This window comes from Carya illinoinensis, chromosome 1, assembly GCF_018687715.1.
Source record: "Carya illinoinensis cultivar Pawnee chromosome 1, C.illinoinensisPawnee_v1, whole genome shotgun sequence".
NCBI lineage: Eukaryota > Viridiplantae > Streptophyta > Magnoliopsida > Fagales > Juglandaceae > Carya > Carya illinoinensis.
The window spans coordinates 8,197,239-8,215,525 of NC_056752.1; the positions used below are offsets into that span (position 1 = coordinate 8,197,239).

The window sequence follows — 18,287 nt, forward strand, 5'->3', positions numbered from 1 at the left end:
TCTTTATGACCAAAAATTCCGCTTGTAATTTACAATTTTATGGAGTTTTGCTTGGGAAATAGAGAATGGAAAGTTGGAAACTATTGATTAAAGAAAGACTCAGGTGGTCTGTGATGGAGAAAATGCCAATTAACCATGTGTGCGAAGTGCAATGTATTTGATATTTTTTTTCTTTACTATCGTTCGCATATGTTAGATCATAGATGTATTCAATTGAGGCAACTTCTAGCAAACGATTGAAGAACCTTAAAATAGCTAACATTCACTAATCTCAATTCCTCATAAAACTAATGGTTTCTGATCTCAACCAAAGTAGAGACATATACCTTAATCCCCAAGGCTTTGAAATTAAAGTTCTTAGCTTTTCTTCATCCAATACGTTTTTCAATCAATGGGAAAAAAAATCAAGGCATGGAAAAATTTAATTGTAAACAATTTTGTGTATTAATATGTATATTTATCTAATATAATTAGTCAAAAAATTAGATTTTAATAAAAATTATATCAATTTAAATTTTGAGTTTTGTTATGTATGAACTTATTTGTATGTCCATACATAGTCATTAATTAAGACTATTGAAGCCATCAATTAAGACCATTGAACCGTACCTACTCCTTTGTACTCCTATATATATGGGTATCATTCACTTGTATATCATCAAGTTTTGCATTTGAATAACAACTCTTTCTCTTGCAATATTCTTTCTCTTGCAATATCATTTCTCTTTTAGTTTCATAACACGTTATCAGTACGAAGGTTCTGACGAGTTTGAAGCTAGTAGTCTTCTACTTCAAGTAAGTTTTTCAATATATTTTTGTAGTTTATATGAAAAGTTACATTACTCATTATTACTTGATGAAAACTCTATGTTTATTCTCTTAAGTTTGTGAATGTATTTCTTATTTATAATATAAACATACTTATGTTCCTGATTTATATATGTAGAAAATGTCAAATCTTACAAAATTGGAATTCGTTGCTCTTAACATTTCTGGAAAAAATTATTTATTTTGGATCATTGATGCTGAGATCTATCTGGATGCGATGAACCTGAGAGATACAATTAAAGAAGGAAATCAAGGGTCCCTGCAGGACCGTGCTAAGGCAATGATTTTCCTTCGGCACCATCTTCATAAAGAATTAAAAACTGGGTATCTAACGGTAAAAGATCCATTTATTTTGTGGAATGATTTAAGGGAGAGATATGAATACCAGAAAACTATAATCCTCCCAAAAGCTTGTCATGATTGGATGCACATGAGGTTGCAAGACTTTAAGAGTATTAGTGAGTATAACTCTGCACTCTTTAAAATTAGCTCACTATTGAAATTATGTGATGAAAAAGTCACTGATGATGACTTGTTAGAGAAGACATATACTACTTTTCATGTATCGAATGTGCTCCTGCAGCAGCAGTATCCAGAGCGAAAGTTCAAAAAATATTTTGAACTTATATCTTGTCTTTTATTAGTTGAGCAAAATAGTGAGTTTTTATTAAGAAATCATCAGTCACGTCTTACTGGTTCTATATCATTTCCTGAAGTGAATGGTACTAGATTTACATCATTCGCAGAAACGAATGGTGAATCTTTTCAAAGAAAACGAGGGCGTGGACGTGGTAGGAAAAACTATAGAAGTGGAGGTCCTAGAAGTGACCACACTAAAAGGGATAATAATATATATACACCGTACCACCAGAAGTGGTTCAACTCAGAGAAGGGCAAACGTCCTCAAAACAAATTTTTAAAGAAAGATGAAGATGGATGCCATAGATGTGGTATGACTGGACATTGGTCTCGTGCCTGTCATACAGCTAAGCACTTGGTTGACTTATACCAATCTTCTATAAAAGAAAAAACAAAAAAGTTTGAAACAAATTTTGCTGAACCATCATATACTTTAGATTCTATAGATGGAGAAGATATTACAAGCCTTGATGTTTCTAATTTCTTTGAGGATTCTAGTGGTTGAGTTGATCATTTGATTGGTGATGGAAGTGTTCCTTTTTAATTAATGTATTTCCTTTATCTTATTATAAAATATTTTTTTTTATATTTTGCAATGTTTTGTAGTAATAAAAGTTTTACATATTTTGTAAAATCATGAGTCTTACTGATGAACGTTTTATCTTTGAGATGAATAATAGAAATGTATGTCTGGCTGATAGTGTTACAACTCACACGATTTTTAAGGATAAAAAATATTTTCAAAATCTAACATTGAGTAAATGCTATGTTCATACAATTTCTGGTTCATCGAATCTAATTGAAGGTTCTGGAAGAGCTTATATTGTGTTGCCTAATGCACCAAATTTTGTATTGATGATGCTATATTTTCTTCACGATCCAGAAGAAATTTACTGAGTTTTAAGGATATACGTCGTAATAGTTGTCATATTGAAACCACTAACGAAGACAATAAAGAGCATCTTCTCATTACTAAAACAATTTTGAGCCAGAAGCTCGTATTAGAAAAACTGTCTGCTCTCTCATATGGATTGTATTATATAGAAATGAGAACAATTGAATCACATATTGTAATGCACTAGAAGTGCATTGACCCCAAAATATTTATGACTTGGCATGATCGCCTTGGACATCCGGGATCAATAATGATGAGACAAATAATTGATAATTTATATGGACATCCCCTAAAGAATCAGAAGATTATCTTACCCAATGAATATCCATGCTCTGCATGTTCTCAAGGTAAATTGATTATCAAACCATCTATCTCAAATGTTGTTTTTGAATCTCCATCATTTTTACAAAGGATTCATAGGGATATATGTGGGCCTATTCAACCATCAAGTGGACCATTCAGATACTTTATGGTTTTAATTGATGAATCAAGTCGATGGTCACATGTTTATCTACTTTCCACTAGAAATATTGCATTTACTAAACTTCTTGCCCAAATAATTAAGCTACGAGCACAATTCCCTGACTATACAATTAAAACTATTCGATTGGATAATGTAGGGGAGTTTACATCTTAAACTTTTGATAATTATTACATGTCAATAGGAATAGATGTTGAACATCCAGTTGCTCACACACACACTCAAAATGGTTTAGCTGAATCATTAATTAAAAGGCTTCAACTAATCGCTAGACCTTTACTTATGAAATCAAAACTTCATATTTCTGCCTGGGGACATGCTATACTTCATGCAGCATCGTTGATTCGAGTTAGGCCATCTGCATATCACAAATATTTACCATTACAGCTTGCATTTGGTCAGCAATTAAATATTTCTCATCTTTGTATTTTTGGATGTACGGTATATGTTCCAATTGCACCTCCACAACGTACAAAGATGGGCCCTCAATGTAGACTTCGGATATATGTTGGATTTGATTCTCCATCTATTATTAGATACCTTAAGTCTCTTACAGGGGATATGTTTAAGGCACGTTTTGAGGATTGTCATTTTGACGAATTCATTTTTCCAACATTGGGTAATGAGAAGTCGGTGCCTAAAGCACGACAAGAAATTACTTGGAAAAATAAAACTATTTTCCAATTTGATTCTCGTACAAAAGAATGTAAACTAGAGGTTCAAAAGATTATTTATTTGCAAAGTGTTGCAAACCAATTATCGGATGTATTTACTGACACTAAAGGTGTGATAAAATCATATATTCCTGCTGTTAATGTTCCAGCAAGGATTGCAGTCCCTGAAGGACAAGTTGCCAAAAAAACAATAGGTGAGTCTAAGATACGCCTGAAGCGTGGACGACCTATCGGTGTTAAGGACAAAATTCCTCGGAAGAGAAAAATACAAAATGAATTTGGTACTCTTGAAGAGTCCATACCCACAACACAGGCTATAAGAGTAATTGATGCTCTTGAAGAGACTAAATCTCCTAAAAAAGAACCTTCTGAAGAGGTATTTAATGAAATTTCCTTTCTTGAAGAGGGACAGGTACTTGAAAATAACGAGATCTCGATACATTTCATGAGTACTAGAGAAATTTTGAATAGAAATAAAACTGTTTTCGATAACATATTTTCATATAAAATGACCCTTGATATTACCAGAAGTAATGAAGAAATTGAGTCAAGAACTGTCGAAGAATGTCAACGTAGAAATGACTGGCTAAAATGGAAATTAGCTATTGAAGTTGAATTAAACTCGCTAGTAAAGCAAGAGATCTTTGGACCAATTGTACAAACACCAAAAGGTGTAATGCCTATTGGATATAAATGGGTATTTATACGTAAGCGTAATGAAATTGCGTGATATAAAGCATGACTTGTTGCATAAGGTTTCCTGCAGAAATCAGGGATTGATTATGAGGAAACATACTCTCCTGTTATGGATGCAATCACATTAAAATTTTTTATAAGTTTGGTAGTTACAAAAAGATTAGATATACAGTTGATGGATGTGGTCACTGCATATTTATATGGATCATTAGATCATGACATATATATGAAAATTCTTGAAGGTTATAAAATGCCTGAAGCTTCTAATCTGAGTACATCCAGAAATATGTATTCTATTAAGGTTCAAAGATCTTTATATGGGTTAAAACAATCCAGACGCATGTGGTATAAACGCCTTAACGAAAGCATTTGCAAAATGGAATTCTCATTCATCAGTCAAATTATACAGACAAAGTCTTGAAACACTTTTATATGGACAAAGCTCATCCCCTGAGTACTCCAATGGTTGTTCGATCACTTGATATGCAGAAAGATCCATTTCGTCCTTGTGAAGACAATGAAGAAATTCTTAGTCCTGAAATACCTTATCTCAGTACAATTGGAGCCCTGATGTATCTTGTAAATTGCACTCGGCCTGATATTGCATTTTCAGTTAATTTACTTGCAAGATATAGTTCCAAACCAACTCGAAGACATTAGAATGACATTAAACATGTCCTTCGATACCTCCAAGGTACGGTTGATATGAGATTATTTTATCAACATGGTTCATGTCTACAATTAGTTGGATATGCAGATGCAGGTTATCTTTCAGATTTACACAGAGGTAGATCTCAAACTAGATATGTATTTACTTATGGAAATTATGCTATATCATGGAGATCTGTTAAGTAAACACTATCTGCTACCTCTTCAAATCACTCAGAGATCATTGCAATTCATGATGCAAGTCGAGAATGTATTTGGCTAAAATCAGTGATCCAACATATTTAAGAAAAGTATGGTCTTCCAGTGATTAATGATAGTCCAACAATTTTATACGAAGATAATGCTGCTTGTATTACTCAAATTAGAGGAGGATATATCAAAGATGATAAAACCAAACATATTTCACCTAAATTATTTTATACTCATGAACTTCAGGAGAAATGTGAAATTAATGTCAAGCAGATACGATCAAGTGATAATCTGGCATATTTATTCACAAAAGCATTACCAACTGCAACATTTAAGAAGATTGTGCAGAACATTGGAATACGGAGACTTGAAGACCTATTATCATGCACTTTTCAGGGGGAGTAATGTCTTCAAGACTTGTGCTGATTGCACTCTTTTTCCTTCGCTAAGGTTTTATCCCACTGGGTTTTCCTTTGCAAGGTTTTAATGAGGCAATCTTAAAATACTTAGAGATATACATGAATATTGTACTCTTTTTTCTTTGTCATTGGTTTTTTCCCACTGAATTTTTCCTTAACAAAGTTTTAACGAAGCATATTTTTTATGTATGGTCATCCAAAGGGGGAGTATTATGTATGAACTTATTTATATGTCCATACATATCCATTAATTAAGACCATTGAAGCCATCAATTAAAACTATTGAACGATACCTACTCCTTTATATTCCTATATATATGAGTATTATTCATTTGTATATCATCAAGTTTTATATTTGAATAACAATTTTTTCTCTTACAATATTATCTCTCTTATAATATTATTTCTCTTTTAATTTCTTTGAAAATAACAGTATTATTAACACGTAAATCGGTTCGTAAATTCACCCTCACATAGCAAAACTTGGCATGGTGCGTTCTGAGGGACGTTTTGTTGACCTTTGCATTTTCTTTCTTCTTTTGATTAGTTTTTCATTTTCTTAACATATCGTTAGAGCTTCATTCTAAACCTTGTTTACAGCAGAACCCACTCTTTCTACGGCTAAACCTCTCTCTCTCTCTCTCACACACACACACACACACACACACAGAGACACACACACACACATCAAAAGCAATCAAAGCGGAGACTGGCTCAGCAATGGCGAACCTAGAAGATGAAGCGAAGCTCGAACGATTCCTCCAGTGGTTACAGGTTTCCATTTCCTCTTTCCACGTTTTGTTCCCGATAAATCAGAAGAACCGTGACCACCAGCCACAAAGAAGAAAGACATCTAGAAAGATTTTATCTTTTGCGTGTTTTTTTTCCTCGAATAACTTGGACTGGATTTCAGGTGAACAAAGTTGAACTACGGGGTTGTAAGATCAAATACTGTCATTCCAACAAAGGGTTTGGTATTTTCTCAGCTAGTGGAACTTCTGATGGTAATTCATATCTTCTAATCACCTTGTACATTCACAGAATATACATACATATACGATATATACTGTCCAAACGGGTACTTTGTTTAAATTACATCTCCGTTCGTTTTGCTAGCTGAGGAAATATTTGAAAATAGTAAATAATACAAGTGGTTTTATAATGTGAAAATTCTGATTTACTGGGACCCAGAAAAATGAAACTGAGGAGATCGGTGCAAAATTGGTTGGGAGTCGTGGACTTCTTTTGAGTCTAAATTTTCCTTGATTTGACTGTAGAAGCAAGAAAGGTACAATTGGCGTATCTTTTTCTCAGTTTAAGAGTGACCAAATTTGGGGGGAGTGGGATGAATTTGTGAGAGCTACTTTCTTTTCTTTTCCCCCCGTCGGACAAGGTTCTTATGTGGGCTCCTATTTGTCTGCTAGATATATTAGGAAGAGCAGAAAAAGTAACGGCTGAAGTTTTGGGATATGAAACCTAACACAAGTCTGTGGCATAATGGACCAACTAATTTGAGATGAATCGTCCAATTCAGGATTGTAGCTTCATTAGTTTTAGTATAAGAAGTTTCTCGAAAAATTTTCCAGGACTTTGTTAGCCAATTTTTTTGATAAACCAGTGTAAACATTACTGGGAACTGTTTCTATCAACTCTTCTCTTCAGCTGTTCATAAACGGAGGAAAATAGCTTCTTTTTTTAAATTGATTTTGAAGAAAATTTCAGGTGTTCTATTAGTTGTTCCACTAGATTTGGCAATAACTCCTATGAGAGTGTTGCAAGATCCTCTTCTTGGACCAGAATGTAGAGCAATGTTTGAAGAGGGAGAAGTAGATGACAGGTTCCTGATGATACTGTTCCTAACTGTGGAGCGCCTTCGTAAAAGTTCTTCATGGAAGCCGTATGTATAATATTTTCTTTGTTGTAGTCCCAATTGATGATATTTACAGGTGGTGGGAATCATTGAGGTGAGCTAATTGTATCAGGTATTTTGATATGCTTCCACTCACTTTCGGAAACCCACTTTGTTTTACTGATGATGAGCTGTTGGAGCTGAAGGGAACGACACTTTATCGGGCCACTGAACTGCAGGTAAAATGAATTTTGGACGCATTTCCATTTCAGATGGGCAATTAATGGCTAATTCTTTTTTCTAATGTGACGTTTGGTGGAATTCCATTAAAAAGGGTGTCTGTGTTGATGCAGTTACCACTGTAAATAAAGGGATTCATCTCTCTTTTATATTACTCTGGGACATCCCTTTAATGTTTATACTGGTGTATATGCATTAGGCTGAATTTCGATATACCGGGTATAGGTTGTGAAAGCTGTTATGGAACTTGCAGAAGCAGCTTGTTTAAAAGCTAAAATGGTATAATGGGGTTGATTTTCACAGTGGAGTTGATATATATATATATATAGTTTGTCTATCCATATCAGCTAAAGATCCATATGCATCTTGATATGGTTTCTATGTGTCACCTCTAGCACTTTTATGTGTGTGCATACCTATTTGAACATACATTTGGATTAAGTAGGCTTTCTAAACTTTCATGTACAGCATATGTGACCAAAGACCGGTTTAACTGCAGAAGAAAAGGCTGCAGTCTTTATACGATAATCAAGTGAAGGGATTGGTGAAGAAACTTTTAACACTTGAAGGGGATTCAGAAAGGTGTGTGGCCTCTTATAGCATTGAAACTATATTAATAGGGTTTATTCAGTTAAGTGTTACTGGTTTATCAGAAGTGTGCCAACCTATATATGTTTTTATTCTAGATTGGATGCACACTGAGTTTTTTTATTCTATTTTCTTAATATGACACATCTTGAGTTATTTATAAACTAATTATATTTTGATCTGTCTGCTGGAAGAGTTTCATATTTTGATGACTCACAATCAATATTGAATGTTTGAACATTTTTTTAATAGGTATTTATGTGTTTGGTAAATTTATCCATCGGCAGAATTATAGAACTCTTTCTAGCTTGCTATACCCATTGTTGTGAAGTCATTGGTCTTGATTTTTATGTATTTTTTAAAATATTTTTCTTTTATGTATATTTTTTTTTTATGTTTTAATTTTTGCTTATTTTACAGTTTTATCTTTATTTTTACTCTTTAAATATGTTTATTATATTTCGAAGATTGTGAGTGGTCAGTGGATGAGCTTAGCATTCTCTTATTTAACATTTTACTCCACTGGGCGATGTAATAGATTTCAAGGGTCTAATTGTTCACGAATTCCTTGTATCTCTAGTCAATCATGCCTAGGTGTTGCTCTTGTATATGTTCCATGTACTTGGACTATGCGTATTTATCATCAATAAAATTCTTATTTACTGATAAAATTCTTATTTACTAATAAAATTCATTAGTTGACTTGTTGCATGCCATGCATAGATTTTTGCATGTGGCATGATGTGCATAAGGCCTTGTCAGCCATAACCTAACAATATTTTTGGAAATCTGGTTCCCATTTTATAGTAGGCCTAAGCCCAGGGACTAATTACTTACTAATCTTCCAATAATTTTATATGAATATGTCTTGAGTTGAGTTTGCTTTATAGATTTCAAAGGTTTGGAAACCGAAGCAATGATGGTCTGCAAATCCTGTAAACTACATAAATATAGATTTTATACTGAGTTGTAAAATACCCTCTCTTAGATCATGATCCATTATGGTTTGACTCACTTGGTTTGCTTGGGCATTCTCCAGCTTTTTCTTTATTGCCTGTAATCTATTTAATTTGCTCTAGAAATAATGAAGCCATTTATCATCATCATTTACATACATGTTTCTGAATTTCATTGCTATTGCTAAATACTAAAATATACAGTTCTTGTCACTTCTTTTTCCAGTGATTACTTTAGCTAAATACTAAAACATATACAATTCTTTTTGCTTCTTTTTTCAGTGAGGTGTCCTTTGAAGATTTCCTTTGGTATGTACCTTTTTCTCAAAATACTCTTATGATCTTTTGTCATAACAGGAATCCTGTCCTTGATTTGTGGTTCATTGTGTTTTAAACTTTGTAGATTGATGTTGCACAATTATCTTGGTGCTAGGGCAAATTCCATATTTTGGACTCGTGCTTTGAACATTCCTCTGCCACATTCTTATGTGTTTCCAAAAACTCAAGAAAGGGACAGTAACTTTGCTGTTAGCAAAGATTCTGAAGATTCCACTAAATACAGTGGAGATTTGTTCATTGGAAAGGATGAAAAAGGTAAGTGTATGATGTCCTCTAACCATTGCATATGACATAATTAAACAATATGCTGGGAATCAGATCTGGTATATCTTGGGTGTAAAATGTTCCCATCAAACTAATCTCCACATCCAACGAGATGCGCCAACATCCGTACCTTTTCATATCAGGTTGTAGGGTTCAGGATGTTAGTAGCCAAATCAATGGAGTGACGTCCGCATCAATACAAGGGGAGACTATTTGGGTGGAAGGTCTTGTGCCTGGCATTGACTTTTGCAACCATGGTATGACAATAATTACAATTCTGAAATTCTTTGATTTGCTGCTGGTTATTTTCAATCCCTTTCTTTTGGCGGCAGTGCTTTTCCAACATTGATGGTTACCTTCTTTTTGCTTTTCAATTTTATAATTTCTTAAACCCTCTGAACCTGGAAACTTAAATGTGTGTTATGAAATTGCAAGCTTTGAGACAATATCCAACAGAATAAAAAAAACAGTTACCCATCCAATAACGAGAAAATAATATTTTGCTTGAATTTTCTTGCCCAGTTTACTTCTATAATCTGGATTTTCTTGTAGACGTCTTATATTGATTTGTAACTTACTGGCTGAGAAAATGACTGCTCAGATTTAAAGGCAGCAGCAACATGGGAAGTTGATGGAACAGGATCAATTACAGGAGTTCCTTTCTCCATGTACCTTCTTTCTGGTAGTATCCCCTCTCTGACCTTTTAGTAGGTATTTTCATTCATATGGGTGTCAGGTTTAAATATTGTGCCTTAAATGTTAGTTTCTTGCAGCTACCGGAGTTACCAAAGTCAATCTTCACTGTTTTTTTCCCTTTACTTTGCTTCTGTTTGAAGCACCTGGGATATCTGACTAGTCGTCATTTTGTTTTTTCCTGATTTAACAGCTCAACAAAGTCCCTTTGCGATTGAGAGAGAGATTTCCATCAGCTATGGTAACAAAGGAAATGAGGTGCTTCATTTTGCCTCACAGGGGATATCTTCCTTCTGATACCAAAGTTACCTTTTCTTACTTTGTGTTCGATGTGTATATATATTAACCATTGCTGGTTCCACCAGTGAATTGATTATCCCTTGATGAATTATCTGCATTGTCAATGTGTATACCAATGGTATGGAGTTAGAGTCAATTTCACTGTATTCTAGGAACTTGTGTAAAAATCCACCAAATGCTACCTTGCAAGAAACCTGTCTGATTGCGTCATTTTACCATATTTCATGAGGTTTTTGCATATTTCACTTTGTTTTGACTTGGCCTTTGCATGATCATTTATGACAACTACTTTTTACCAATTTACTCCATTGAAGAAAGCCTTATTTCAAATATTTGTGCTATGCCACGCCAATCTTGTTTCTGCTGTTCCATTCTATCTGGGTCCATATATCCTGTTTAAATTTAAAGAATGGAATCGTTTAATTCATTCCTCTACTTGGGTCCACGTTCATGATGGTATCTTGAATTCCACATGTAGTGCATTCTTCTCTGGAAAAGGCCAAAGTCTCATTGAAATTTCATTTTCTTGCTTTCTACCATTTTATTTTTTATGCATTTGGTAGAAGTCTGTTTAGAAATGCACTTTTATAAACATAAGCTCCAATTATTTGAGCTTGTAACAATTTCATTCCCTTTTGTATTTGATGCAGGAACTACTTTATTTGTATGGGTTTGTCATTGATAATAATCCAGATGACTATCTCATGGTAACTCCATCTAGAGAAAATACGTAGCTTTTGAATAAAGTTATTATAGTTTGTGATGGTGACATACTTTCAAACTCAACTGGAAGAAGACCACCATTTGGTGTTTGTCTATGTTGATCCTCCTGCCCTTTCACTCTATTTAGGGCCATATATACAGTATTAATTATTGTGGGCTATCAAGATAAGGCACATGGATCATAAGTGGTTTGATGACTACACAGGTCCATTATCCCATGGAGGCAATCCAGAATGTTCCCTTTTCTGACTCAAAGGTCCAGCTTCTTGAAGCACAGGTCGGGTATCATCTGTTATTAAGTTTATGGTATGTGGTTTCATGGTGATATATCACTTGTATGGCTCGTCCATTTTTCGGTGGATGCATCATCTAAAGTGTTTTTTTTTTTTTTTTTCGTGTTACATGGGAAGGGGGGATTCGATCCTTGGATCTCTTAGTGAGAAACCAAGGTGTTGCCAATTAAAAAAGGATCTAGGCCTAAACAGAGTTACTATACTGCTTTACTTTCCTATCTATCCAAAAAAAAAAAAAAAAAAACCTTCCAATTTTCTTTTATAAGTACTTGCCTTCCAAAATAGAATTCGATTTGTGCTCTCATAAGGCTGAATTCTATAAAATTTACTTTATCAACAAATTTTGTTTGTGCGTACAGAAGGCTGAATTGAGGTGTCTATTACCTAGAACTTTGCTGGATCATGGCTTTTTTTCAGAAAGCACAGAAAAAAGTGAAAGAACTGATAAGTGGGAGGGAAGAGTTTGCAATTATAGTTGGAGTGGTCAGCGCAAGTTGCCCTCTTACTTAAACAAGCTGGTTTTTCCGGAAAGTTTTTTAACTGGCTTGAGGACCATAGCCTTGCTGGAGGAGCAGATTTTTCTGGTTTCATCAATGCTGGAAGAGGTTTAGTTTCTCTATCATCATCTTTTCTTCCACTGTATACCAGGCATATCCATAGTTTCTCACAGATCCACCTTGTTGAGTGTCTTCAATAATTGATATTAAATGAATGCAACTAATAGATCTATAATCAAAGGCTATACATTTTATAGGTCACATTGAGGCAAAATATTTGGCTGAGTGGTTAGCTTTCGAAAGTTGTATTTCTAAACTGAGGTAGTATCAGGACTGCACGATCCTTCCTTTCCCTGGTCAAATATCATTGACTCCTAACCCCTAGGGGTTGGCTCAAGTGGTAAAGGCCTTAGGCTTGGAGGTATGCTCCCTCAGGGTCTAAGGTTCAAATACCCTTGGGTGTAAACAATCTCTAGGGGCCATCAGACTAAGGGATTTTCTCCTTGAATTACCCAACATGCACTTGCGGGAAATTCCTTGCTGAGGACCTGTGCACCCCTGGGATTAGTCGGGACGTTGTTCCTGGACACCTGGTGCCAATAATATATATGTGTATATATATATCATTGACTCCTAATGACACTAAACGTTAGAAATTAGAACTTGCTTAACCAACCATGCACCACTGATTTTGAACATGATTTGGAAGAAGTGAGACCTTGGCCGCTGCTAAGATCTTGATGCTGTGCATTAAAGAAAAACTGATGTGGACAGGCATTTCGTGATCATAATGTAATTGTTTATGTACTGTTGACTATTGTTTGAAAAAGTCCAGATATGAATATGATGGATCGACTCAACTACTCAAGGAAAGATAATTTGCAAACTTGGATGCTAGCTTTATTCATGCTTTTTGTGATATTTTTACTTACAAATGGTTGGGATATATTCATATTGATAGAGATTTTTTTTTCATGCCATAGGAAGGAAGCTACCTCTGGTTGAAATTCTTTTTCTCCGATTCTTGACCCCTAATTGAATCTTTGTTTTTCTTAAAGCTTGTTGGGCCTGAAGGGGAACGGCAACCATCTGATACAGAAGTCCAAGCAGCAGTATGGGAGGCCTGTGGTGATTCTGGAGCTTTGCAATTGCTTGTTGATCTTCTTCAGACAAAGTATCCACTGCAATATATGCCATTGAATTTTGATATGCTGATACTATTGAGTTATAAATATTAGTACCCTTTATCAATCTGCTTGCTTTACTTGCAATTTCAATACGAGCTTTCTTGGAAACTGACAAAGGTTGAACAACTTTAAAGGGTTGCATACATTAGAAAAAAAAAAAAAAAAAACTTATGTCACTTAGCCATCCGCAGAAAAGAAAAGGCAAAGAAGAATACTTCTCCCAACTTTGCCTAACACAGTGATATCTGTGAATGCAAGGATGATGGATCTTGAAGAGAATTCTGGAACAGAGGAATGTGATACTGAACTGCTAAAAGGAGTCCACACTACTGAATGCCAGGAGCAACAAATAATTTACAAGGAAAGCTTGAGGTAGCATTTTTTTGCTGTGATGAATGTCTTCCAAGTCAAAACTGTATGATTCAATTTAAGGGGAAAAAACTAACCATTGCTGGTATAAGCTTAAGATATGACTCAGCTAATCTCTCATTTCTATCTGGCAATTTAACTGCAAAATCTTCAGGAGAAGTTTAAAATGGATCTTTGATATCTGTTTTGTTTTTGCTTGTCTGCAGCCAAGAGATAGATGGCCAAATGCAACAGAAGTTGAGTAGAAACAGGTTCTCCAGTATTGTATATCGACGAGGGCAAAAGCAATTGACCCGGTTATTTCTGAAGGAAGCAGAGCATGCCTTGCAATTAGCTCTGAGGGAAGGAAACTGAATGTTATGAAGTTCTATAGATCATGTCAGTACGGGAGTTACATTGTTGGTAAATCTATTTTTATAAATAAGCATCAGAAGTTGCTCTTCTTTTCCATTTCTCTATAAAACCCAGCCATTTTTATCAGATTTTCAGTGGATGTGCCTTGTGGTAAGGATTCAAAATTGTTACCTAAAGACCTTAACCAAACGAACCATTGAGTTGGCCGTTTGGCTCCGTCCTTGACTATAATGGTTAGGTTGGTTCTCAGGTTGCATAGTTATTTATCTGAGAGCCCAACTGAATTTTACAATTATTCAGTAATTAATATTAACTTTGATATCAAATAATCTTTGTTCTCATTCAACCAAGTAGCTTCTTTACTCGTGCTGATAGAGAAGTCTTAAGTTATAATATTTTGATAGGTATTATTCATCCTATCTCTGGGCATGCCATCATATCAAATGAATGAAAATTTGAGGATTACAGATATTATTTTCTCAAGATATATTAGCATGTCAGCACAAACAAACATGGACTTTGTTCCCTCACAATTCGAGTACCCGGACCAAAATGCATGTCACTTTCTTCTTTATAGTCTTTGGTGTACATGCATGCTAGAGTTTTTGGTTGCACATAGTCACATACAAATTAAAATTGGCATCCCACACCATTTTTCCTTACCGCCGTTTACTCCAGGCCGGCCACGTTGGTGAGCAGGGAGCCCAGGCAGCAGCTGCAGCAATGGCGCCATTGAAGAGAGTAACAACCATAAAGAATGCATAATTCTGTCCTGCAATCTTGGCCTTTGCTAGGCCGAGTAGCACTCGACGAGTGCGAATGCAGTAAGGATACATGCACCCACAAACTTGACGATGTCGTTGTGGGTGAAAGGGATAAGGATGATGAAAAATAGAAGAGGAACACTCCCAAATAAAAGGAAGGCCACAAAGGTAACGAGACCATGCTTCCAGGGCTTGTCTGCTTGGTCCGGCGGTAGCATTCCGTTCTGCGGCATCGTCTTCTCGTCCACCACTATCTCCTTGTATTTTGCAAATATGTTCACAACCTTGACCAAGTAATTATATTAGCTTTTATGGACCTTCAAAGATTGACATCCCAATGAATTCTTAAAGTTATTAGAAATGCTACAGACAACTGTGGTTGCCACAGCCTCGCGTCCACATGTAAAAAGAAAACAACATTGTTTTGCTCTTCCTCATTTCCTCCCCTTTCTTTCCTTTCCCCACTAATAACTTGAGCACCAGTTTCGCCCACGAACCAGCCAACAAGCTCTTACCTATCGAAAGTTAGCCTCATTCTTTTCATCTTTTCAAGTAAACTTTCGATGAAATTTTTTTGAAACAATAGAATGAGAATAGGAATACGACAAAATTTTTGGGTTATGGGTGACTTTGTTTTTTGGTGGGGGCTGGCTTTTAATATGCTTTGTTGGGTTAATATATGCTGGACGTAGAAATGGAGTACTGCGTCGAAGTGAGAGCGTTCAAATCAAGTTTACTTGGAGAATTGGCCATGAAGTCGACGCAGCAGGTGACGTTGGAGGACTGCTTGGGTGCTAGCGGGGTTCCTAGTGAAGATTTCTCCATCGACGACCTTCTGGACTTGTCGAATGCCGAGTTTGAAGATGGGTACGTCGTGGAACAAGAAGAGGAAGAGGAAGAAGTGGAGAAAGGTTCTCTTTTGGGTTGTTCCTCTCAAGACCAGGCCGATGAGGATAGTTCCAATTCTACAAATTTCTCCGGCACAGTTGAGTTTGAGTCTCATCTTGCCAACGAGCTTGTCGTTCCGGTAAGTTTCTTAGTAGAAAACGATAATTGTTTTGCTTGTTTTTTTTTTTGTCTTAAAAAATCCCATAGAATTTAGAAATTAATAGCTTTTTTTCGGGTTTTACAGGATGATGATTTGGTGGAGATAGAATGGGTTTCTCGCATCGTGAACGATTCTCTACTGGATTTCTCTCTTTCGTACGCTGCCGGGAAATAGAAAACCGAGACTCGTATAATGAACTAGTTAGAACCGGAGACTAGACCAAGGTCGCCATCAACAAAACCTTCAGGTTTTCCCTCCCCGGTTCCGTCTAAAGCCAGAAGCAAACGGCCCAGAGTAACTAATCGCGTTTGGCTTGGGTCCCCGCTCTCTGAGTCACCTTCACCATCTTCAGCATCTTCTCCTGGGTTTTCTTCGACACCTTGTCTTATCTTCGCCAACACGGTCCAAAACATGGAGCTTTTCACTTTTGTTCTCAGCTGCGAGAAAGGGGGAAAGGAAGCAAATGGGAAAAAAATGAGAAATGAGCAAAACGATTTCGTTTTCTTTTTACACGTGGACGCAACCACGGTTGTCCATAGCATTTTTGTATTTTCTAAGCAACTCAAGCTCCTCAGTGCCGCCATGGTTGGAGACATCCCACTCGGTAGGCCTGTGCATATAGGGCTTAGGCCCGATTCATCCGAACAACCCGCCCCTGCTCAACCCGTCTTTCACGGGTCATGGGATCAAAATATAGATATCGGGTTGAAACAAAGTCGAACCCGTCGAAACCGACTAAACACAATTTTATTCCTAATATTTCTTGATCACCCAACAGAAGGAAGAAAGACAGAGGAGTTAAGAGGACATAATTAAAAACAAAGAGGAGAAGAAGGTTGAAGAGCTATTTCAAGCAGCGTAGGACAAGTTGCTTCTTAAGTTTCTTAGGCCATATATCTTCCCCTCCCCTGCCCCTTTAACTTCAGGATCTCTGTGCCCATAGCTTCACAGCACAGACAAAAATCTCGCCATGTCTCCTTCATCTCTCATTCTCGCCACCATTTTCTTTACTATCTTCCTCTTTTATCTCCTCAAGCTTACCACTCGCCGCTGCTGCCACGGCCTTCCCTTCCCTCCCGGCCCAAAGCCATGGCCGATCATCGGAAACTTGCCCCACATGGGCGTCGTGCCTCACCACTCCCTCGCCGCCCTAGCCCGCAACTACGATCCCCTCATACACCTCCGTCTCAGCTTCGTTGATGTCGTCGTCGCGGTGTCAGCATCCGTTGCCTCCCAGTTCTTGAAGACCCATGACCAAAATTTCTCGAGCTGACCGCCTAACTCAGTGCCAGGTATATTGCTTACAATTACCAGAACCTCGTGTACTTTGCCCCCTATGGCCCCCAGTGGCGCATGCTCCGGAAGATTAGCTCCGTCCATCTCTTCTCCAGAAAGGCCTTGGATGATTTCTTCTTCCAGTTGTTTTGTTTTTTGAAAAGTGGGTTTCATTCAAAAATAAAAAAAAATAAAAAAACTCGTTAGTTTTGACCCGATCCGAATGTTTCGGGTCGGGTCGGTTTAGTTTTTAGGGACGCTCCTTGCGGGCAAAGTTGGGTCGGGTCAAAACAGTAGTTGGGCGGGCCAATGTGCAGGCCTACCACTCGGTCACTGCTCTTTCTTTGGCGGCAACATCCTTCTCGGTGCCGCTTGACGCAAAATCCCCAAACCCCATTGAGATGCCATCCGCCACTAGTTGCAAATCCAAGCACCGACACATCATCTGCATCCATAAATATTAATGGAAACCAAGAACTTTGCGGATCGATGCTGATATTAAAAAGCTTTTGATATCTTTTATATATTTATGATAAATAGAAGAAGACTAAATCTGAATTATTTAGTTAAAAATGATGGTTTGGATTAATTCTAAACTTCTCCTGCACATTTAGAACATCCTAATCCTGACTGAATATATAACAAGATCATCACCCAAAAAATTTGGTACCGGAGGAACGATGGGTAGCAGGGATGGATGAAAGAGAGAGAAGGAAGTGACAATGGCATCAAGGTCGGCCTGCATACACAATGCTCTTCACAAACTCTCCCTTTAATGTCTCTCTTGGCCTGATCTCTCTATCATCTCCCTCTTCATCACGTAGCTGAGTAGTAGTACTGGTAGCAGCGCCGACACTATTCTTCTGATCCATATTCTTTTTCTTTTCTAAAAAAAATCTGTAACTTGTTAATAATTTTACTGTCTTTGATCCAAAATCTTTTCACGGTTTGATGGTTGAAAGACATAGACTATCCATCGAAATCAGTTTAAAGACGGTGAAAAAAAAAGACAGTGGGTCACGATGCCACCATGCATGCGACTTAGCCAACACGTTTCA

The 18,287-nt window shown here is 36.6% G+C and overlaps 2 protein-coding genes and 1 pseudogene across 2 annotated transcripts; 2 read left to right on the forward strand and 1 right to left on the reverse strand.

Annotated features, from left to right (window-relative positions):
• The first annotated feature begins 6,057 nt into the window (after positions 1 to 6,057).
• On the forward strand, positions 6,058 to 14,273 carry LOC122309144. The gene is made up of 16 exons (XM_043122517.1): positions 6,058 to 6,264; positions 6,404 to 6,494; positions 7,213 to 7,387; positions 7,473 to 7,578; positions 8,079 to 8,161; positions 9,406 to 9,432; positions 9,557 to 9,717; positions 9,870 to 9,983; positions 10,328 to 10,408; positions 10,613 to 10,677; positions 11,370 to 11,426; positions 11,648 to 11,719; positions 12,095 to 12,340; positions 13,291 to 13,406; positions 13,678 to 13,791; positions 13,995 to 14,273. Exons 1-16 carry the CDS (start codon positions 6,211 to 6,213, stop codon positions 14,140 to 14,142), a joined length of 1,710 nt encoding a protein of 569 aa, XP_042978451.1. The 5' UTR covers positions 6,058 to 6,210; the 3' UTR covers positions 14,143 to 14,273.
• A 538-nt stretch (positions 14,274 to 14,811) lies between these two features.
• On the reverse strand, positions 14,812 to 17,684 carry LOC122302793 (annotated as a pseudogene).
• On the forward strand, positions 15,069 to 16,464 carry LOC122309154 (GATA transcription factor 5-like). Its single transcript, XM_043122525.1, has 2 exons — positions 15,069 to 15,933; positions 16,039 to 16,464. The coding sequence occupies exons 1-2, from the start codon at positions 15,586 to 15,588 to the stop codon at positions 16,126 to 16,128; spliced, it is 438 nt and encodes a 145-aa protein (XP_042978459.1). The 5' UTR covers positions 15,069 to 15,585; the 3' UTR covers positions 16,129 to 16,464.
• Positions 17,685 to 18,287: the final 603 nt, after the last annotated feature.